The 23,415-nt window shown below is 42.4% G+C and overlaps 2 protein-coding genes across 3 annotated transcripts; one reads left to right on the top strand and one right to left on the bottom strand.

Moving 5' to 3' along the window:
• Window positions 1-570: 570 nt before the first annotated feature.
• On the bottom strand, window positions 571-6,915 carry ckba (creatine kinase, brain a). 2 transcript variants are annotated; one of them, XM_026339800.2, is made up of 9 exons: window positions 6,822-6,915; window positions 4,538-4,779; window positions 2,360-2,547; window positions 2,106-2,260; window positions 1,841-1,973; window positions 1,455-1,626; window positions 1,237-1,360; window positions 972-1,161; window positions 571-892 (listed from the first exon to the last, which is right to left on the bottom strand). In XM_026339800.2, the coding sequence occupies exons 2-9, from the start codon at window positions 4,558-4,560 to the stop codon at window positions 714-716; spliced, it is 1,164 nt and encodes a 387-aa protein (XP_026195585.1). In that variant the 5' UTR covers window positions 4,561-4,779; window positions 6,822-6,915; the 3' UTR covers window positions 571-713. The 2 variants fall into 2 exon arrangements, with proteins under 2 accessions (XP_026195585.1, XP_026195586.1); XM_026339801.1 differs by lacking the exons at window positions 2,360-2,547; window positions 4,538-4,779; window positions 6,822-6,915 and adding exons at window positions 2,735-2,936; window positions 3,037-3,175 and having other exon boundaries at window positions 583-892.
• On the top strand, window positions 3,374-17,560 carry trmt61a (tRNA methyltransferase 61A). Its single transcript, XM_026339802.1, has 4 exons — window positions 3,374-3,996; window positions 5,174-5,520; window positions 12,266-12,532; window positions 16,906-17,560. Exons 2-4 carry the CDS (start codon window positions 5,190-5,192, stop codon window positions 17,217-17,219), a joined length of 912 nt encoding a protein of 303 aa, XP_026195587.1. The 5' UTR covers window positions 3,374-3,996; window positions 5,174-5,189; the 3' UTR covers window positions 17,220-17,560.
• The last annotated feature ends 5,855 nt before the right edge of the window (window positions 17,561-23,415 follow it).

The raw sequence follows: 23,415 nt of genomic DNA, 5'->3' as shown, positions 1-23,415 counted from the left end.
AGGATTTAAGTAAGATTTACTGGAAAATTAGATTTGATTTTTAGTAATGCGGTGAGGGTTTCAGTTTCAACAGAACAGATTCCTGATCAAGCTTCAGATGATGGATCAATTTGGCTTTGAAGCTGCCACCTGCTGAACTTCTGGAGAAAAGATGTTCCACCTTATTGACAGGTGCTCCTCTACTGGAGTCACAACCTGCTTTTCTCTAAAGGCTGAAGTCAGCAGTACCAAAACTAATCTAATGGTGATGTAGAACTAATTCATGACTTTAGCTTCAGTTATGTTCATCACTGCAGCAGAACAGAAGGTGTCCTCAACACCTCACTAGGTGTTGATGGTTTTGGCTAATTCAAGTTGAAAGATCGTGACTTTACAAGTCAAAACTTTAAGTTTCAACTTGAGCCACTGACAGATTTAACTAGTGGACTTAAAGTTATGATCTTGTAGTAAAACTAGTTTTAAACATCTTCCCTAGTCCAACACTTGATGTTTGAACTGCAGCTTCACCTGAATCGTTTCAGTCTCAACAACCAAAAGATATTTAAAAAAACAGATTCAGATACCAGTGTGAAAACAGCAGAGTCCAGTTTGTTTGTGTTTTATTTCATATCCATCGTCACCTTACAGGAACAAGTTGGTCTTAAATACTCAAATCCTAACATTCAGAGGGGGGTGGGTTGTAACGGGGGGACGGAGGCTGGTTGGCTCGGGTTTTACTTCTGGGCAGGTATCAGGTCATCGACGGACTGGCCTTTCTCCAGCCTCTTCTCCATCTCGATCAGCAGTTTGATTCCATCCACCACCATCTGAACCAGCTCCACCTCAGAGAAACCGAGTCTGTCGGCGTTTGAAATGTCAAACACGCCTCCGACAGCAGCAGTGTCCACGCCGCCTGACAGGAAAACAGTTAGTTTCACGTCATCGTCGTCTAGATAAAAGCACAACAGCAAATATAAATGTGAAGCTCGTACCGGTTCCACGTTTCTGGAGCCTCAGCCTCTTGAGAACCTCCTCAAACTTGGCGTGTTTGCTCATTTTGGGCAGCTTCACGTGCACACCTGCACGCAGACCAGTGCCCAGGTTGGATGGACAGGTGAGGATGTAGCCCAGGTGCTCGTTCCACATGAACGCGTGGCCTCTCTCCTTGAACAGGTTCTCGATCTGAACAGAACCACAGTTTAAACAGAGACTCCAGCTACACGTTCACCTTAGAGGTTCTTTGTGGGTTCTACTGACCTTAGTGAGACCGGTACAGAAGCGAGTGAACACCTCCCTCATGTTGCCTCCTTTCTGCATGGAGATGACGCGCAGGTGGTCCTCCTCGTTTACCCACACCAGGAAGGTCTTGTTGTCGTTGTGCCTTAAGACAGAATGAAATTCAGCTTGTTTTAAAATGGGTTCTCTGTAAATCTGCCTCAGTAGAACTGTGGGACAGACTGCACACGGAGCCTCACCAGATGCCCCTGGCGTCGGGCCAGTCGCGGGCCATCCCTGAGGCCAGCAGCAGAGGGGACACTGGCTTATCAAACAGGAAGTGGTCGTCGATGAGCTGCTGCTGTTCGGCCTCCGTCATGTTCTTCAGGGCGTAGTATTTACCCTTGAGGTCTCCAGTCAGCGAGGCCAGAGCTGCAGGGACAGACAGAACGTTAACGGACTCCGTGGATCCAGTTTCTACAGTTCAGAGTCCTTTAACCACAAAGACAGCAGCAGAATCTCACTGTGATAACCGCTGCTGCCACTAGAGGGCAGCCACAAACCAGCCCCACAGGTCCAGAACAGTTCGGTTCCGTGTGGTTAAACATGCACACAGGAAGAGTTCAGTCACAGATTCAGTCTCTACCTTCGTTGGACAGTTTCTCCACAGCGCGTCTCTCCCCCCGGCTGCAGTGTGGGGGCAGACAGAAGCCACGGATGCTGCGTCCGGTTCGGACACGAGAGCTCAGAACGTAGTTGGGGTCGAGGTCGTCTCCACCCTGAAAGACGAACACACACACACACACACACACGAACACACACACACACACACACACACACGAACACACACACACACGTCAGCCTCCACAGTCCCACCCAGCACGGTTAATTTTTCTGGGGGGGGTCCGTACCTTCAGGTGGTCCGGGTTCAGGTCAGTCTTGTGCTTGTCTGTGGGTTTGTACCCCCCGTGTCGGTCCTGGATCACGGGGTTCAGCAGGTCTCCGAACACGTCGTACGTCTCCTCGTCTCCGGCGACGCAGCCCACGGTCATGATGTAGGGGTGACCTGCACGGAGAGCAGGGGGGTCACAGGGGGGTCACAGGGGGCAGCGCCCAGCTGACAGACCATCATCATCCTCCTCCTCCTCACTAACTGCTACTGTACCCGGATTATCAACCCCTGTCTGAATGACACCATCTATGGTGAAGCCGCTGGGTGTAGCTCTCTGCCTCAGCCTCCTGTACAGGTCCAGGTTCAGGACCGAGGCCATGTGGTTGTGGTGCCGACTGAGGTCTGGGAACTCCTCCTCAGCCGACAGCCTCTTCAGGGTCAGCTGGGCCACAGAGTCGGAGCTAAACAGAGACAGTCTGCAGGGTGAGGGGGGGGGCCCTGACACTAACCAGGGTCCATCATCACGGACCAGATACTGGTCTAAGAAGCCGAGCGACAGACCCACAGGGTGGGTTCGTTTGTACCGAGGTCACAGTTTAACATCTGATACCGGACCCTGCCTCTAACGCGCTCTGGACCTGGTTTTACCTGGGTTATCGACCCCGGTCTGAATGACGTCGTCCACCGTGAACCCGCTGGGCGTCTGTTTGCTCCTCAGCCGCTCGTACAGCTCCGGGGTCAGGACTTTGGCCATGTGGTTGTTGTGTTTGCTGAGATCCGGAAACTCCTGCTCCGAGCCGTACTTCAGCTTCAGCTGGTTGTGCGTGTTCCCGAAAGGCATGACTGCTCCCTGGGTGGGAGGACACGGGGCGGGGGGGGTTCAACACGGATTAAACACACACACACACACGCGGAGTGTTTGCAGTAACTGGAGGTAAATAAACTCCTACCTGTTGTCGGACGTGTGTACTACTTCTAGTACTATTACTACCAGCGGTGGACACAAAGATCCCTATTGTTCCTGCCGAGGAGCCTCTCAGACCAGCTGCTCTCAGACTGGATCCGGCTCCGGACTTCCTCCTTTATACGGCCCCGTGTCTCCTCCCTTTGGTCGGGACTTACACTCATTCATTTCATTGGACGCGCTGATCCAGACTCCGACTCATGAATTCACTGATGTTCGATGTTTAAATCAAAAAGTTCTGATCCAGATGTTTGATCAGGATCAGCTGATCAAACATCAGCTCTGAGCCGAACTTAAAGTGTCCACTTTATGATACTCTACTAGTCTAATTTGATTCTATCGATATATATTTATATTTACTAGTTAACAAACAAACCAACGACTAACAAATTTAATAAAATACATAATTAAAACTAGTTCATACTGGACTTTAATTGTAAACTAATATTTGTTGTACTTGTAGTTTCTGCAGGTAATCATCTCATACACAGTGTTTAAATATAATAGAAATCAAAACCAGCACAGAGAATTTAGTTTTCAAGTTGTATCTGCTTTTCCACATAATATGATTAAATACTAATCTTGACGGTAGATTTTAAAACGTGTCAACATATCTATGTATTTATTGTGGAGTCTTTAGAAGTATAATAATTATTAATATCTTTCAGTAACTGTGCCTGAACCTCAGATCTACAAATCATGTGGACGGACTGTTTGAACCGAAGTTGTGCGCGGAGGGAGTTTACAGATCAGCGAACCGGTTCATCATCCGGTCCGTTAGGACTGAACTTCCTCTGAAAACAACACCACGTGTGGGGAATGAATGGGTAACGCTGACTCTCACTGTGGTTCTCATGCACATACAGCGACAATAAGAGCAGAAACTCATTTACTGACCGTAATTTGTGCCCTTTTAAAACGTCGACGGACACTACTGCTGCAGAAGGTAGGTCGACAGTGTCCAACGGTTCTTCTACGGTAACGGTGGCTAGCTAACGTTGCTAACACTAGCATGCTAGTTAGCAGGTCGAAGCAATGTTTATCGAGCTAACGTTTAAACACAAAATGTATTAAAACGTGTTAGTACGATAAGTAACGTTGTTAACAGATATTTTAAACTGTGACCTTTTTTTAGTTTGAGGCTGAAATTCCATTATACTTTTAAAAATGTTTCAAACTTGAGTTAACGTTAGCCAGCTAGCTAACTAACGTTAACTGGGTCCGTCATCGTTAACAGCTAACGTCAGTTGGGACGATGTCGTTAGCTAAATTAGCACAATATTGTTACAGAAAATGTTGTTTAGACAGTGTTTGTGTCAAATTCAGTTTATATATGTACGTTTTTCCCTTTCCATATTGTTAATGAATCTGTCATTTTCCTCCGACGCAAGGCTAACGTTAAAAGAAATCACAATTAGCATAGTTTAAAGAACCCAGATCTTCTTAGACAACAGAAATTTAACATGTCATTAAATAATGTCACTCACATATTCTGGATGTTATCTGACATTTCTTCGCGAAGCCTAAATTAAATCCTCCTTGGCTGTTACCGTGAACTAAAACTGAACAGGTGTTGGGCAGGTTGTAAAATCTAAATTTGAAAAATAACTATTATTTTCAACTAAATAGAATCCAGATCTGTCACCACGGCAACGAGGGTCCATCACCCTCCAATCAGGAGCAGGTTCAGCATCAGCACCAGAGACTGTTGTTAGTAGTGACTCCGTCTCTGTGTGGTGAAATAGAACAGAAAAGGTTTTTGTGTCTATTAGTGGACTTTTAACAAATCTTAAACAGCTGATAGACTGAGACAAAGATGAGAGACAGTACTCAATACTCAACAATGGCTGACAGGTCTGCAGGCCAGAGAATAGTAAGTTTAGAAAAAGCAAGATAAGCCTCCCGTGCTTTTGGTTGTCCTGTGTCTATTTGTGTTTGTTTTAGTTTTTATTTTTATTTTCTTTCTTTTAATGTCTAAAAAGACAGACACCAATGGTCAAAATGGAAAAACCCTGCACCCTAAATATACTGTTGAGTTTCTACTTGCCTAGTTTAGATATGTTTGTTTATCTCGACTTTTGATTGGTTTAGATAAAAGTCCCCTTTCTACCTTTCTGTTGCAGACTGACTGTTCTCATCATGAGTTTTGTGGAGTATGGAGACTTCATTCAGGATGGGGATGTCGCTATTATTTATTTGGGCCATGACTCCATGATGCCCATCAAGGTGCAGCAGGGCGCCCAAACACAGACCCGCTATGGCGTCATTCGCCATTCCACAGACCTGATAGGTCAGCGTTATGGGTCGAAGGTCACCTGCAGTAAAGGTGGGTGGGTGCACGTGCTCCACCCAACACCTGAGATATGGACGGTCTCCCTGCCTCACCGCACACAGATCCTCTACACCACAGACATCTCCATCATCACCATGATGCTGGAGCTGAAGCCGGGCTCCATTGTCTGCGAGTCAGGTGAGTGTGGAATCATATTCAAATCAGGTGGACTAGTAAAAGTGTCGTATTATCAGCCTTCCAGGTGAGGTTATCTGGAAGTAGTGTCATTATTCCAAGTAGCTTCTTCAGTCTGAGGAAAGTTAGGTTGTATTTATATTTGGTGGGCTTTGGTGGCTCAGTTTTTTTTTATGTTGATAGTCCACATTCATGTTTGTAAGTTTCATGTATCCAGCTCTGATGTGAACACAGCTGTAGTCCACCTCTAAGCATGTGCAGATTTAACTGAAACTTGATCTACGTTTGTACAATAACAGCAGCATCATTTGTGCAACAACCAAATGGAGCATTGTCCTAAAAACTGTGAGAAAACAACACTGTAGCCACACTGTCAGATTTACGATGGATGGATCAGATCTGATTTAAAAAAAATCTGATTTGGTTTCTTTAGACTTCCATGAGAAACCCTTTATTAAATCAATTGGTGATGTGAAACATTGAATATGGTCACTTCAGCATGTATGAGTGAACACATCCTTTGTTACAAAACCCGACAATGAACTTTAATGTAGATTTTATTTATCACCTTAACTGAATAGTAGGTTGACAATAGGAAGAGTGTGAGTAGAGGAGAGTCATGAGGATCTTATGATAATGAGTCGCTTTCAATAAAAGCGTCAAAACAACTTAATGTAAATGTAAATGCACGTTAAAAGCACTGACTGTTTCCATTGTTCACCTAGAAATCCTATTCAGGTCAGGTGAGAAGTTAGAGGAGGATGAATTTAGACTTCCTTAGTCAGCTTTTCTCAGCCTCAACCATTGTCTTCCTGATATGAGTGTTTCCAGAGTGGAATGTTACTTCACCTTATTGAAAAAGCTTATTGAATTATTATTTTGATGTGTGAACAGCAATAATATTTGGGGATATTGTTGCTGGCACAAAAATGTGTTTAAGGAAAAAAATAGCATATATATTCAGTCTTAATGCTAAAATATGTTTTATTTTGATATGCCCAATGGCTGTCTGTTAAAGACACAGGAGTAATAGATCAAAAATCAATCAAAATGAATAATTCTCTGTAGTGTTTACATAATTTATGCACATAATAGTTAATGAGCTGCAATAAGAACTACCAGAAAGACCTAACGTAGCCTGGAACAAGCAACAGAGAATTGCAGAGGATTACAGGGATACAGGAAGTATGTCTACATAACAACAACAACAACAACAACAACAGGATGACAAATGGCATGTTTAATTTTAAATAATAATGTGTACAAGTGGACAAAAACATGGTTTAATTACATGAATCACTCACTTGGCAGCTTCCAGAGTCCAACAACAGCAACAAGGTAGTTATTGGTGACACACATGCAACAGAAGAAAACGGACTCAAAAACTATGTAACTTGAAGTTTTACGTCTAAGTAAACTTGAAGCACCAAGAACTCCTGGACTGTAGCGTCATTAAACAGCGTACAGTGTGTTTATCTATCAACAGGCCGACTGTTTGACTTTAAAACCAAGGAAAACATCTGATCAGGAGCTGAGACTTCACTGGACAGTCTGTAGTTTATTTCAGAGTACCAGCATTTCATCTGAACAATTCTTATGATGAGGGTTGCAAATTATTTCCAATTTAAAACATCGAAACCTAAATCCAAGATGTTTTCGCCAACAGAACCTCAGCTGTTTATACTAAACATCATGAGAACATCACATGCGCTATTGAGCAGTCAGGTGTTATGTAACATAGCTTTTATGTTTTATTATCTTTTTACAGTCAACTTTTGTCCTTTCCCTGTAGCTTCATGTGGTCACTACTTCCAGCTTCATTCTTCATTAATTTAATTGCAGTCACTCTGATTATATCAGTGTGTTTCAGCCAGCTGTCGCAGTTTCTCCCTGCAGTCAGGATGCTTGTGTGTGGTGCAGGGCTTCACCATGTTTTACTGCTTCCAGCCAGATGTCACATTATTGATTGTACTTAGTGTGTGTGAGAGTGTGTGTGTGTGTGAGAGAGAGAGAGAGAGAGAGACTTGAGAGGTCCTTGGAGTGATGAATTAGTTCAGGATCTGTTTAGTCAGCACACACAGCAGCAGTATGGAGACTGCAGCTCTATATGTGTTGGTATCACATTACTCAGTTTTTTTAATGTGTGTTTAACACTGTGTATTCACAAACAGTTTGTCATTTCTGCACATCAATATTTACACAATAACAACAATGACAAAGTAAAAACACATGGGACGAGAACACTGGCTTTAATGTTTCCCATTGATAAATAAAATTTGGCTTTGAAAACAAAGTCTCAGGTATAAAAGGAAACATGACTGAAATCCGTCTTATTGGCATTGAAAAATATTTGAACTGGAAAAATTAATTCGGTAGGTTTGCAGTTAATATGTTGTCATACTTAAACTCTGCAGACCCAGAAAGATTCTTCATTAAACAAGCTTCGTAAAACACTAATGTCGCCTGTGTTTAGCTAAAGAACTCAGTTACTATTAGCATTTACCAGCACTTAGCTTAACAAGCTAATTGGTTGAGTCTCTGCCAAAGCAGCTCTGGCTCTAGCTTCTCTGCAGAGAACGGTCTCTCCCTGACCAAGGCCAGTTACTTATTTGGTTGACTCTAGGAACAGTCCTGGTGGATCCAAACCTCTTCCAATTCCTATTTACATTCATGTTTAATTATTTCTGTATTTTCAGAGGTCACAGTAGCAACATAACATTTAATGAAACCATCTCTTTGGAAGTCCGATCACATCTAACTCCAGAGAAACAACATGTTGAATAGTGGATTAAATGCCCTGTTTATGAAATAGTTTTATTACCTGCACATAATAACCCTTGACTGTCATTATGTGCCGATGAGGTGCGAAACAACCTTGTTATGGCACCATGGTGACTCATAATGTTCAGCTTGATGGTCTATAACAGGTCTTAGCTGTGGACGGAGCTGTTTGTGAACAGTGGAACCATGTAGAGGCTGAAGGTGGTAATTGTGTCTCCTCAGCCTACGTTCTCATCCTGCTGAAGGAGCATTTGGTCGTGTAGAGGAGTCACCTTGAAGGGAGATTGTTCGAGTGTTTGACACTAATTATTAACTGTATGTGTAATTTATTTTACATCTGTATCAGTGTTTCACTTTGAGCCGCTGCAGTGTAAGTATACTCAGCAAATAATCACTTCAAGGTCTCTTTATGTTAGTAACCTCCATGGTAGGAGGAGGAACTGGTAAGTTGGCTAATGCCAGCACTGAAGTGGGTAGTTGTGGACAAGCTCTACGAGTCTCTCTGCCATTGTTATTGGAGAGCTGCTGCCAAGATTCTTTGAAACTGCCCCCACTGCTCAAATGTTTCCACAATGACAAAATGTGACGTGTGGTATAGAGTACATATACAAAACCAAATACACTGCATTAAATATAAACATAAATAAATAGAATAAAATTAAACTACAATATAACTATACTGTATGTGCATCAGCTTCTTTATTATCAGCCTTTGAACAGTGACACAGTGATGGTGCAGCCACCTACAACCGCCATTTAGGCTACTCTGCTACAGCTCTCAGCCGCTAAGTGCTTTGCTCACATCTCCAAAGAACAACTTATGGATGGAGAGAATCCCTCTCTTACTGTCACTTTCTAAGTTGACTGCTGGGAAATCCATTTCTGAAACCTCTGGCTTGGTTTTTTTCTTCTCCTCCAGCCAATCGTCTTGTTGGATTTGATGCAGCTGGAGAACAGAAAGTAGGAAGGAATGACCTGCAGTTCAGGCTTTTTAGATTGAGACAGTCAGATTCACCATCAGCCTCCCCCACCTCTTCAATCACTGCTTCCTCTCAGACAGTAACTGGCTTTACGTCTTGTACTGAAAGGAGAATAGAACATTAATGAGTCATGATTCATCTTGACCTTTTGCTTCAAAGTGAAACTGTCCTTTAAGGGTACTTCATCATTATCTCAGTAATGGGCTGCTCCTCAGTACACTCACACCAGAGTGTGGACAAAAGATGCAGTGAATATGACCACCACCAATCATCATTATCAGATATGATATAAGCTATTCTATAAATATGAAACTGTACTAATACAAAGCCGCCGTAGTAACAAAGCTCCAGGAACTTGAGGAAAATATTTTGATGTGTTTTGAGTGAATTGCCTCAATTTAGAAACCACGGTCAGTTCCTTGTATGTTCAAACATACGTGGCCAGTACAACAAATACTAGAGAGATGAAGATAAATAACAGAAACATCTCTGTATAATGCTTCACAGACTACATCCTCCATAAGGATCATACAGTCAAAGTAATGCCTCTTTAAAAACTGAACATTATCACCTTCATTAAGGTTTATTAAATATTTATTGAATTGCATTATCCCACGTTTCTTGCTTTGGATTCCCGTCATGTTAAAATTCCACAATGCCTCTGAATTCAGTACAGTATCGTGGAAATCTCATTTACTGCTGTAAGAGGACCTTGTCTTTGCCTTTGTGCTCAGGGTTTATTTTATAAGAAAGTAAGATTGTGTCTGGTCTAGCGTCAGCTGTGTTGTGAGGCATTCAGTGACATCACAGAATGTAGGTCATCTGTGTTTTCAGAGACCCCAATGCTCCAAAAACCAAATTATTAACAAGGCTATGGATTTGGAGAATTGTTACACTCCTATTTATGGTTTATATTTGCAGTCCCAGCTTTCCCTTATTGAATGATGAATGCAGACGGTCACCCGCTGGCATGTAAGTACAGCACGTACATGCTGGCTGGCTTTACGCTGTGCTGCTTCTTGCCCAGATGAAGGTGATGCTATGGTTAGTTTGGTCGTCTCTGCCCTGAGTTAACTGATGTGTCGGTCCATTTCAATGCTTTCCTCAGTGTGTCTGTGTCTTTAAAGACGGGTTACAGATTTTTTTTATTTTCAGAAAGTGGCTTAGTTCACTCAAACAGCAGGAAACCTTGTTGCAGACCTTTTTCCAGCAGGAGATTAATACACATTTGGTGCTTCAGTGCATGTGGGATTGAGTCAATCAGAAGTGTGACTCACTGATGTCTTTCTAATAGATTCTGGACAGTGGAGCCATGAGGCACGAGGAATATATGAGGTTCTGGATTCATAAACACTTGTTAGTAAGTAGTAGTAGTCAGTAGTAGTTTTGTCCTTTACATGGTCATTTAGAAAGAGGAAAAGTACAGACACCACCAGACTTACAATTTTTGACAGTCAGCAAATTTGTGCAGACAGGAAGTGACAGTAGCCCAGAGTACAACACTTAGAAATCTACAACAGTCTAACGTTGCAGCAATTTTTAGTGAATTCTGTTGGATTATAGTTTTCTGCCAACTACAAAACAAACCGGTGTGGAAGTGTCTTTTATAATAAAACCTCTCATCGAAGCCATTGAAATCAAAGTAGATTCTGAAAAATCATGCTAACTAATCATGCTAAACAAATGGATCTGAGAAACATACCTTCCTTGATGAAGATAATATGAACCAATGGTGCAAGACGGTCAGGAATCACCACAAGAGCTGAATCCACACTCTTAAACAGTGAAGAGGTTGAAGAGGTTGCATTTTGTCTGGACTTTTTATTGAATTGCATTACCTTGTGTTTAGTTTATGTGTTTATTTTGGTACTGAATGTTCATAAGGTCCAGCTACACGGCACAGTTAGTTCCTCGATGGAGATAATACAGTTGTCTCTATCACAGAATGACATAATTTAAGCTATTCAAGCTTATCTATAGTTATTTGCGTCCTCTCTCTCTCTCGCTCTGCGGCTGTGGTTTTATTTGTGACATTTTTTTGGTGCATGTTCATCGACTTTGTATCTGCGTAATTTAATCTGCCTGCCATAATTCCTACAGTTTACTCCAACCATCGAAACAGTTTTACATTTACTGTTGCTTCCAGTCACAGACCATCTGCTTCAACAGTGTGAGGATTTAGCAAGTCAGAGCGCTGCTGAGGGGCGAACACTGCCCTCTTTGTCGCCATGCAAACAAAGGCGGCAGTGACGTAATATCAGGAGAAGGAGGATGTGTGGAGGATGGGATCTAGCTGTGATGCTCTATTCCCCCGCCTGAACTGCAAGTCACATGTCCAATGTTATTTTTCTTATTGTGAAATCTCACACACTCGCTCTCACAAACTGTACATTAGCTGGAATTGTTCTGCGGCAGCTTGATGAAAAGGGCCACTCAGAAATGTAGCATCCACTTAGGAAACAGAGGTTTGTGTTGTAGTAACAGCTGAGAAGTCATTGTCTGGACTGTTCCAGAGGAGAGAAAGTTTTTAATGCTATTGTGCCAAAGTGATCAAGTGAGAACTGTTTGTTGAAGTAAATGCATTTAGTTTAAATGTGTAACATATGTAAACACTCAGAAGACATAATCATCACCTCTCATTCACTTTATCTTTGAATATGATTTCAGAATTGGACAGATCCTCACATATTCATGTTTGAACCAGTATAAATGTTGATTGATCAAAGTGTGTGGTTCACTTGTGGTGTGTGGTTTTTATTTATTCTTGAGTCACACTGAACTGCTGTGACCCTGTTGCAGACGTCTATTGTCTGTCATCATGGAGTCTCCCACATATTAACAGCCGCCTCCTGATACTCTAGAAAATTGCGTTTCATTAATTAACAATTCAGTTCCAAGTCTTGTTTTTAAGATTTCCTTTACAGGATCTCTGTGTGTCCAAATCCCTGTTGTACTCATTCACCCCTCGTGTGATGTCTGTGTTGCAGGCACAGGCAGCGGCTCCCTCTCCCACGCCATCCTGCGGACCATCGCCCCCACGGGTCACCTGCACACGGTGGAGTTTCACCAGCAGCGGGCAGAGAAGGTGGCTGAGGAGTTCAAGGAGCACCGTGTGGATCACCTGGTCACCGTCAGGAACCAGGACGTGTGCAAAGATGGGTTTGGAGTGACAGGGGTTGCAGACGCCGTCTTCCTAGACATCCCGAGCCCGTGGGAGGCAGTGGGGCACGCCAAGGCTGCTATGAAGAAACAAGGTAAGACTCACCTGCAAGCATTAATGTTGGAGAAGTGGGTAAGCTGAATGTTGTTCTCTGTGTTTAGTTTTAGAAACGGTAATCACTTTTCCAGAGCAGTTAGTCAGTGCATGCTCAGCACAGGTTCAGAAGATGGTATCATACCAGATGTTAGCATTTGGAAATTCATGATTTGTTGATTTGGCAGAAAGACATCACATCCAGTCTCCTGTGTTAAACACAGTCATCATACAGCTAGTTAGAGTTATAACCTCGTCCTTTGAGGCCTTTTGCCGCCCACAGAATGTAAACACGAGTGTATTCACATAGTGCAGAGGAAGAAATTGTTAGTGGATGATTACATGTTTATAATAATTTAACGTTAAACTGTTTCTGCCATCAAACAAATTAATGAATCGACAGAGTGTGTGTGTTGTGTTCATGACCAACACAAATTAGTGTTACACGATACACAGTAGTCCTTAATACTGGTCCCTGTGAAATCACGAGAGGATTTCAAGCCGTTTTAATGTTTGAGTATATTTTTTCATTTTCTCATCGTCCTGCTGTTTTTACACTCAAACATCATTTTATGTTAACCAGGACTCACAGTTTAGTCACAGACGAAGAATCACCACCACCTGATGATGACTGTGACTAAGATAGAGCAGATTTTAAAATATCAGCCAGTAAATTCACCCCCACACCCCATCCCTCCCCCCACCCTACTGTCACCTTGCTCTGCACTCAGAACAGCAATCGATCCTGGCCAGCACCACTCTCATTAACTTTGTCCTTGTGTGCGTGTGTTAGTTCCTGGTCACAGGAGAACAATATAAAGTCAGCTGCCGAGGCACAAAGCATGTCGGAGTCTCTCTGACAACCAGGACCAGCAGCATGTCCAGGCAGGTTTGTAGTTCACTGAGTGGGATTATGTTCGTTTTAGGCAGAGCACTTAGCAACTCAACGCTTGACACTCATGTCGTGCAGAAACTAGATGCTGTGTAGACAGTTGAAGAAGTGTTCACACCAAGCATGAAACCTGCTTCCTGCACCAGGAAACTCTGGTCACAACAAAACCACAAACTGAGAAACAACCAGTCGAGACAAGTGTTTGCACACTGTGGCACTTCTGTCTTTACACTGACCGAGCAAATATGTTGAATTAGTTATTTTTAATTAAAAGCGGCAGCAATAACACCAATTACCAATAAATAGTAAACAACTTCTGTCAGAAAGGTTTAAATTTAAGAATTAGGAAAGGTCCTGTTTACTATATTGTCAATGTGGGGTACGGAGGGGGAGTCGAGTCGTAGTTAAGGTGCAGCTTTCAGCTTCCTGAGAGACGGATGACCTACGGTAGTAGGAAGGGCAGTACCTGAACACACAGTGATGAGAGCCTGCTATCTGCTAATGCTAACACTGCTAGGAATAACCTTAAACAGAAATGCACTCGTATCATTTATCTTCTAAAGGTTCCTTACACCAACGTACAGCTCGACGTTAATGGTAATCTACATTATAAAGTTTTATAGGTCTCTGTGTTGTCGCCATAATGTTAGCAGCAATTAGCATCTTCTCTAGGGAGACTTCCTTTGACGTCTTTTCTGAAATATACCAGACTAGAGAGCAGGAACCGCTCTGAGGCACTGATACGAACCAACAGTGAGTCATAACTCACTGTTCTAAACACAGTGTTGGTGTTTGTGCAGAGCAGTTTTCTGTTTAAAGAATAACTCACTCTTTTAATGAAACTGTTCAGGCTTCTGGTGAAAAACATCCATTTTCAAACTGTCAGGCAGTGGGAGCTGCACTAATTTGGATAAATGTAAACATTGTGATGCATCTACAAACAGCACAAATTGGCATTTGTCGACTTAATATTCTTTAAATATTCCTGGACAGCATCAAGTAGCACGACTGATCTAATGAAATCACACTGGAGTGAAATCACTTGCACCATTAAAGCCGTTGCAGTATTTCTGTTTTCAGCAGATGTATGTTTGCCTGTGCAGAATCACAACAGTCATTCTGTCGTGTTGAGTGGTTTATTACCAAAAGCTTTTAGCCTTTTCTGCACAGTTTATTGTGGTTTTTGGATCAGAGCTGACACATACTCTGCTATCAAAGTTTTCCTGACCGGTGTTTTTAGTGTTTAATAGAAGGAAAAGACCCCAGTACTCTGCCACAGTGGTTGAAGATGATAATACATTTGCAGCATTCAGGTTCAGGTTCAGGGATTTGATTCCTGAGTCACATACTGTACATACAGCTGGATTTCATAAAGCCCCAATGTGAAGAGGAATGCAGGAGGAGCGAAGATACTGTGCGGCTGCAACTCTCTCCCACCTCCTCTCTGACTCCTTTTATGGTGCCACTGCTACATATTCCTTTCATGAGCTGTCGACCCTCACACACACACATGCGCACGCACACACACACACACACACACACACATATATACACATACAGATAAATAGAGTGCAGCCATCGTCAAAGCATTCCCATAACCATACAGGGTTATGCTGCAGGAAGAGAGCTGGTGAATGTGACTCCATAAGGAATGTGCTCCGACTGGATGTTTTCTCCAGAGAGCCAGAGCCAAGCTGAGCTCCTCTGCCCCAGAGCGCTTCAACAAACCAGGAACAAAAGACAGAAAAGTACATGAAATCAATCTGGAGTATCTCAAGTGTCACGTTCATTGTGATAGGAATCTACTTCCTGGTTTGCATAAAGAAGCCCCACAATGTGAACTAGAAACAACGGGAGGTCGACACAGCTGAACTTCACGAGCTTATTGTTCATCTTTCTGCACATCAGGGTGGACCAGATGTTTTCAAACTGTGCAGAGCAAACCAGATTTTTTTATTCTGAATGTCAGACTTTGAGAGCCCTTGTTCTAGACGGACTCTGCACAGGTTTACTGCAGCGTGCACAACTTCAGAGAAGAGCCAGTAAAATATTTCTTTTTTTCCTCTCCAAGTTGTAACTCCTCTTGTTTGGCCCGAGGCCCAGCCCTCTGCTGGGCTGCTTTCTGAATCCTGGCAGTAACCCCCCCTCACTCACAGACTTGGACTAGTCTTACTATGCAAACATAGAGCAAACATGTGCCATGAAGACAAACACTGAGGAACCCTGAGGTTTACATTAAGGAATCAAAAACTGATTCATGCACAGATCATATTTGTGGACATTCAGTTGATATTTGAGCCTATATACCAGTTTGACACGTCCTTGTTTAATCATCAGCCCGGCCCCTCCCTGTGTGTACTTCCTGGTTGCTAGGACAGCATTGAGTTGTGTTTATGGCCGTCTGCGGGGAGAGCGCTGGTATCTGAAACATCTCCTGTAATGTGTTTTCAGCCCTAATGAACTCTCCAACAAGGCTGCCCTCTGCAGACCTGTTCTTTATTTCATTAACTCAGAATCTGTATCTGTTACATGTTGGTGAGTTCTTAAATTAAAACCTTGATGAATAAACTGCAGCTTGTCTCTGTGTTAGTGCTAGCTGCAGCACAGACATCTGGATTTTTGGTAGATGACAGATTTGCATCTTGTGGTTAAATCATATGAGCTTATGCTTGTTATGTTATGTTATGTAATGTAAAAGGAGAGGCCGGTACCCTGGAGAGTATTTGAGCTGTGCAGCCATTTTTAATTTTCTTCACTAGTCAAAGTATTTTACAGTCGTCCCCAAGCTGTGAGGAGAAAATAATAATATAATATTCCTTAAACTACAGTATCTGCCCTGTATACTGCACATTTCCTCACTTTCAGAGATTTGTAGTAGAAAATATACAGGAACTGAATCCAACTGTACTAACAGAGTCACGTTCTTCGCTCTTCAGGTCAGTTGGTGAAAGTTTTCTTGGCTCGTTGCTCCAGCGTCCCGCTGCAATCACAGCAGGGTTTCATAGAGACGAGAGGCTGCGGCTCAGAGGTGATCTGTGTTTATTAGAGCAGCGGCTCATCCCCTGATGATCCTCAAACCACAGCCTGGAGCCCAACAGCTCTCAGGACTGTTTTCATAAGGAAAGAAAATGCTTTAAAAGTGCTGTAGAGTGTAAGAAATACTACTTACTAGTAGTTGTAATAGTATTTAGTATTTGTCTAGAGTCATACTAGTTGGTCTCATCCTCTATAATGTGTCTTTATCTTTTTTGCTGGAACTCTGGTGAAAAATCTGCCCCCCCCCTGGCAGGGGGTGTCGACTATGCTAAAACCTCATGAACATCCACCTCCCTAAGAACAGGTTGTGTTCAGCGGTTGGAAACAGAGTTTAGTGAAACTGAACAAACCAGGAGTCGAGCTCAGAGAATGTAGGACAGCACTGTGATCATGTTCCTGCACGAGGCTCATTATATTATCTGTTGTCTCTCTGTCATCTCTTTCAGGAGGTCGGCTGTGTTCCTTCTCTCCGTGTATTGAGCAGGTTCAGAGGATGTGTGAGGCGTTGGCAGATCAGGGGTTTCAGGAGATCAGCACCATGGAGGTTCTGCTGAGAGTCCATGACGTTCGGACCGTCTCCCTGCCGCTGCCTGACTTCGGTCCAGAGTCTTCCGTTCAGACTGAGCCTAAAACCAAAGACGAGGCGCCTCCCACCTCCGCTCCAAATCACCCCTCCTTCACCCTGAAGACCACCACACCTCCCAGAGAAATGCCAGGTCACACCGGATACCTAACCTTCGCTACCAAACCAAGAACCTAAAGCTCAAGAGTGATTTTCTCGAACATGGTTTATAATCCGCAAGCTGGAGTATTTCCCATGTCAGTTAATGCAACTGTGATAATTCAGCAGGGGTACCAGGTTCCTCTAGGTCCCGGTTGGCATTGTAGTGCCAAGAGGATTTACAGTTTTGTGTTGCATAACTTTATGGTCCTGTCACTTGTTGCTTGCATCAAGCAAGAGTGAAAATCAGAATCACAAGAACTTAACATACTTAAAATCAGTTTTAATTAGAGCTTTAATTTGTTGGTAAAGAAATTTTATTATTTCTTGTTCTTTGCATTTTTGTATTCAAGTTCATACAATAAATGTGTTAAAGTTTTCCTTGTTATGTATCACAGCTTTATCCTACATCTTTCAGAGGGAAACTAGTATTCTCATCACACTCAGCGCTGCAGGAAACTCGGTCTTTTCTGGTTGTGTTTTACTTTGAGTCCTAATCAATTGTCTCAAATGTACAAAACTAGTAAAAGCACCTCACAGTTCATCTGCTGTTACTGGTGTGGAAATGATCACGGTAAACATCACGCCACTAACACCCGGGAGCTGGTAGGTGGGTAATATGAACACTGGAGCTGCTGTAAGCTGCTGTTTCTTTTTTAGTTTGGTATAAATATGTAGAAGAACCAGCTTCACACACAGGAGCTTCAGTTTTCCTCCTCTCAGACTTGCACACAATGACGACCACTTTTCATAACCGTAACTCGTGATTTGAGGTTTCCAAGCGTTATGTGTTTCAAATCTGATAAACATTCAGACATAGTTTCTTGTCATATCTAATTAACTCAGACCTGTTTTGTCAGTGTAGTATCACCCGACTGCTGCAGGTCAAAGCCTCCTGCTACATTTGGAGTCTTGGTTTGTCGTGTAGACTGTACAAACTGGTTAACACAATAATCCCAGGCTTACTGTGGGTTATAAAAAGCACTGAGGTTGTTCTAGTCTCCACTGTCAGACTGTGTATAAAGACAGTTTGTTGCATGTGAGTGTGTATGACCGAGTGGCGCTGCCAATTTTCCACTTCTGCAGGCCACAGGCCAGTTCCAGTAGCGGCTGGGCTGTGGAAAATATTCATTTTAACATCAATATCTTGGCAACAAAGCTGAAATCTGCTTTAAACCTGGCAGTGGTTTTAAACGAGGACATTGTCTGATACTGTAAGGTTATTTTAGTGTGAAGTCAGAAAAGCACACATCGTAAATACGTCTCTGTATAACAGTGGAAACAGGGAAGTCATTGAGTCGGAGAAATGACTGTTTGGGTGTCTTGAGTTTTCTGGTTTGTGTTCCCATGTCAGGAGGAAGTTTGTGGGTGGAGGGATGTGAGTGAGGTTCCCTATTGAGGAGGTGGGTGTTGCTGTGATTAAACAGGGGAGGGGGTGTGAACAGCTATGAATGTAAGAGCTAATTATTTTTTTTTACCAATAATCAACAACAGCAGAGTGACGATGATGCTTTTCTGCAGTCAACACGTTATTTACCGCTCCGTTAAATAAATACTTCTCCCTCTGGTCAGTTTCCAGAAAACTGAGTCATGTAATTGAGTGAAAGCTGAAATAATGCCTGAGCACTCTGTGCATCGTCCCACCCGCAGGCAGCTCCAGAGGGTCTAATCTGCCTCGTAGAGACCGGGAATAGCAGCTGTGAGCTGCTGGAAATCCTCCGGCTTAATCAGCTTGTCTCCTGGCCTCCTGAGCCGGGAGCTGATAGGCTGCAAACCTCCACGCTGCCAAAGAGCGAGGACAGTGTGCACAAGACGGGACGGCACGCAACAAGATCACTGAGAGGCCACAGAGTGCTGGGTTGGGTCCCTGCAGTTCTGTGTAGGTTGTGCTGAGTGAGGACAGAAACTGGACTCTGGGCTAATGGACCAAAAAGACCGCTTTACACTAACAGGTATTTTACTAACAGAGTCCTGAATCAGACCCTCAGCCCGGTGGCTACACAGTCTGCACTGTCTCAGGTCTGTAGTTTTCTCCTAATGCTTTAATCCTGATGGGAATAAAACAACGAGACAGAAGGTGAAAAGTGGCGATTATGAGATTAGAGCTGGAAAACAGACTGATGGGTAGAGGCCTAGAGGTTTAAAACACTGTCCACATTCACCTGGTTCTGGTTCGTCCTGTCACCTTTAATTTGTGTCAGTAATATAAAATAAAAATAATTAGGAAGGAAAAGCAAAAGTCCTCATGTTAAAGAAAAAGTTTTATTTATTATAAATCATATTTTATAAGTTCTTCCTCTGATTAACGTGGAAAAGTAACCAAACAGCCCAGAGTACAAAGTATTATAAATATCAATATAAACAAGGTCAAAGTAGTAACGAGTAGACGAGTCCAAGTGGTGAAGTGGCCTCTCTGCAGCCCAGATCTGTCCTCCAACGAAACCTACATACAAAACATCACAAACATGGAGAGCCTTAACTGAGCAGCTCAGATTCTCTATCAACCAAGTGCAGGTTGCAGCCTGTGAGATGTCATCGTGTTTCTGTGAATCTCCCAGAACAACATGCAGCAGGTGATGATGATGATGATGATGATGATGCTCTGACTCAGACAGAACCGAGCTGGATACATTTTTAAAATTCGGAATCTGACCCAGTTTTAGGGACAAACGTTTGTGTCCTGCAGCGAGTTCAAAGCCACGGGCTTCTTCTGTGATCCAGTTACTCCACTGTCAGACTGCGTCTAAAATATTGATGAGAAGTTTGTTCCATTCGTGAATAACAATCGATCGTTTTGTGAAGCTGATGCTGATTGAACCTGTCAGAGAAACACAAGATGACACATCTGTTTGTTACTATACTGTAGCTCTTCTCCTTTGTGTATATTTAAAATAGTAACGCAGCCCTTAATCATCAACATCTTGTGTATAAAGATAAATTATTTATGGATTTTCTCTTTACGAGAGCCACATATGCATCTAGAGAACTAAGCTTTAAACAACTTAAACAGGAATTCTGGCTCATTAAAACCCAACACCACCCTCCAACATTCCTGTGCTGCATTTTGGGGTCACGCTGAAGTAGGACGACAGAGAACACAGGGCGGCTCCGCTCATCTTCATCTAATGGAAGAACTGGTTGGCAGCAGTCCACCAGTGAGAATGGGCACTCGGCACTGGGAACACTGGACCATTGTGAGCCTGGGAAAAGGGGGATGTTGTGTATATTTAACTGGAGGTTTCTTACAATAAGAAAAACTCTTAAACACCACAGTAAACTCAGCAGAGTCCAGTAGCAGGAAGCAGAATCAGTAACTGTGGTGTGTAGCTTCAGATTTATATATTTAGTATTGTGAGAATCATATAAACATAATAAATGTTAGGGAATGATTTTTTCAGAAAGTCACTCAGAAGCTTATTAATTATTATTTAGGTAAATTCTAACCAAATCTACTGTAAAAGTGAATTATAGTACTACATATCTCCAGGTGTTAATTATTATCTTTAAAGTGACTTTATAACTACGGACAGCTGCTCCTGTTCAGTCTCACGCTTTTGTTCTTAGTGTAATTAAAATATTTAGACCAGTTTTAGTCTGAACAGAGGCCTACAGCAGAGGTTCACTGAAGAACACTGAAGAAAAAGGTAAATATTTGCTGAAAGATACGTGATTACCAGTAGAATTATCACTTTCTTAATGATGTAAGAACATTTTATCCTGTCATCTGTCTGTTATATGTTCTTTAACATATCAAGGTGTAAATACATCAGTGTGCTGACTGTGTTTCACATTTGTGCCACATTCGCCTCGTAGATTATGTTTCTGCTGAAATCTGAGTCTTAAAATCAGAAAACTGGTGGAGCGGATTTTAATTATGATCAGTCAGCTTCGTTTATTAGTTAATTTTGTGTTAAGTATCTGTCCAATAAATGTAGGTGTAGGAATTTCAAACTGTACTTAAGTATAGTTCTTATCTCCTACAGTGATGCTGCAGACAGGATGTGTCTCCGCCTGTCGAGTACAGAGGCAGCGTTACTGTGTGTGCTGCACTGTACGTCTTTGTATCTGTGGCTGCCTTGTGGTTAATGTGTTCGTGATTTCTCAGAGGTCAGAGGCAAAGCTTTGTTCTGCTTCACTCTGACGTCACCGACCCCTCAGCTGAGTCTTTGTTACGGTTTCTGCAGCTCTGAAAATGTGTCCTGCAGAAACTGCAGAGCTGCAAACTGCGCTCAGGGTTTACAGAGGCCTCCGCTGATAAGAAGATTATTTGTTGTTCAAGTAAAAAAAGTGTAAATCTGCTATAAAAGCTCTTTATGTAACAGCTGCTCTGGACTTGAGGCTCGTTTGAGCTCCTGTGTCTTTAAGGCTTCAGTCCTGCTCTGTTCTGATTGGTCAGCAGACCGGGTCTTCCTGTGGGTCAGCACAGAATCAGAATATCACGCCTTTAACTACAAAAAGTGTTTATTTATAGGGGGTTAAATACATTTTTAGTGCTATTCATGTTATTTTCACTATAAAACAGTTTTTTGGATGTAAGTTACATCAATTTACGTCTGAGGAGCTGAAATGAATTATGCATGTGATGTTTTTTCTTTCTTAAATGTCTTAAATGGTAAATACTCTTAGAACAGCTGTAACTTAAATATCTAAACCACTTCGCTACATTGACTTCTTGTTAAAGCTTCCATGAGTTTTATATATATACTGTATTTATATATCTGAATATGCTCATGTAGGCAAAGTCCTGTCAGCATCTTATCTGAACACAGTGTAAATGTGAAGTCTGTTCTGTACCTGCAGACAAAGTACATGTAAGAGCAAATACGCCGCATGAACACTTCTTATCTTGAATTTAAATGTAGTGGGACTCTGCAGAGGTGACTGTGAGGAGTCAAAGTCTGGGAAGGTGAAGAGGAAAATAGAAATGGAGGCTGTTTTATATGTTTAGCATTCATCTCCTGTGTTTCTCTTTTCCAACCTGCTTCATTGATGCTGTTTGTTTGTGCATCAGTTATAATTTCCCTTCACGCTCGTCCTCGAGTCATCTGGACTCACAGCAATCAGCAAAAGTACGTTCTGTTTAACTCAACTCAATATCTCTGGTGGAATTTAAATTCTTGCAGCTAATTTCAGAACAGAGTTACACAGGAAAAGCATTCAAAGCTCAACCATCAGCTTATCATAAATGTAAAATCAGCAGCGTCGTCTTTCTTCCTGATTGGCTGCAGGTGATCTCACATGTGTCATTGAGGAAGTAAAGAGTCATAAAGAGACGATATGAGACAAGGATCCAGTGACCTGTGTGTTGGCTCGGTCTAATCGCTGCCTGCTGAATTGTACATATTGACAGTCACGGGTTAGACGGAATAACTTTGTGATAACGAAACTGGACGACAGCACAGTTTTAAAGGGCACCGGCCTCACGTTAGCTTGTTATAAGTGAGGATTCATGAGTTATTAACACCTGAGCTGGGAAAATCTCACAGTGTGAAGATGTAAAAATATAAAACGTACCTTAAAAACAACGTCTTTACACCTGATTCTCACAAACACTATTAAAGACTGAAGGCTGTTAAACTAGAGAGTTTCCAGCCTCACGTTTCCTCTTCTTAGTTTAAACAAACTTCCTAATGATTCATATGATGCCACAATGTTTTGTAATTATTCAAAATATGAATCATGACAGTAATTCTTCACAGAACAGCTTCAGCTCATGTTCTTTGGCTTCCTGCAGAAACTTCTGCAGGAAGCCAAAGAACATGAGCTGATTTCTGTTGGGTTAAGGTCCAGACTTTGACTCGAGCTTCTGAAAACTGTGTTCTGTGTGTTTGTTCCTGCAGAATTTGCTTCAACAACTCAGAAGTGAGGGCCGGCGTGTTACTGCCTCGTTAGCTCATTTGGCACTGAGCAGATAAAAGCGATGAAGTTGATTTCACATCAATAGAGCGCTGTAGGGATGACGTGTTCTGATGGGAGCTGTGGTCATGTTTAATCTACAACAACCTCCGTAGTGTTATTTAGCCACTTGTTAACACCGGCCTGTTTAACTCCACCAGCTGTGTGTTTACTGACAGATTTTATATCATCGAATAAAATATGAAAATGACGAAGTGTTTAAAAGACTATAAAACCATCTGGATCTGATTTGCTTCAGTTCCAGCAGCAGAGTAGCATGACTTAAAATCCCGTCTATATTTTCCATGTTTCTGAGTACGTGCAGCTTCTGTGTGAGTCA

Source organism: Anabas testudineus, chromosome 22 (genome assembly GCF_900324465.2).
Source record: "Anabas testudineus chromosome 22, fAnaTes1.2, whole genome shotgun sequence".
In the NCBI taxonomy this organism is placed as follows: domain Eukaryota; kingdom Metazoa; phylum Chordata; class Actinopteri; order Anabantiformes; family Anabantidae; genus Anabas; species Anabas testudineus.
This window is presented reverse-complemented; position numbering and strand designations above follow the sequence as displayed.

Bases quoted from the DNA above. Each gene is read 5' to 3' on its own strand.
- ckba (XM_026339800.2), bottom strand. From the start codon at position 4,560: ATGTCAGATAACATCCAGAATAT. The intron at 2,548-4,537 runs GTGAGTGACATT...GTCTCTGTTTAG, and splicing joins TCAGATAACATCCAGAATAT to CTCCGACTCTGTGGCCCAGC. The intron at 1,974-2,105 runs GTACGGACCCCC...TTCGTCTTTCAG, and splicing joins TGAACCCGGACCACCTGAAG to GGTGGAGACGACCTCGACCC.
- trmt61a (XM_026339802.1), top strand. From the start codon at position 5,190: ATGAGTTTTGTGGAGTATGGAGACTTCATTCAGGATGGGGATGTCGCT. The intron at 5,521-12,265 runs GTGAGTGTGGAA...TCTGTGTTGCAG, and splicing joins CTCCATTGTCTGCGAGTCAG to GCACAGGCAGCGGCTCCCTC. The intron at 12,533-16,905 runs GTAAGACTCACC...CATCTCTTTCAG, and splicing joins GGCTGCTATGAAGAAACAAG to GAGGTCGGCTGTGTTCCTTC.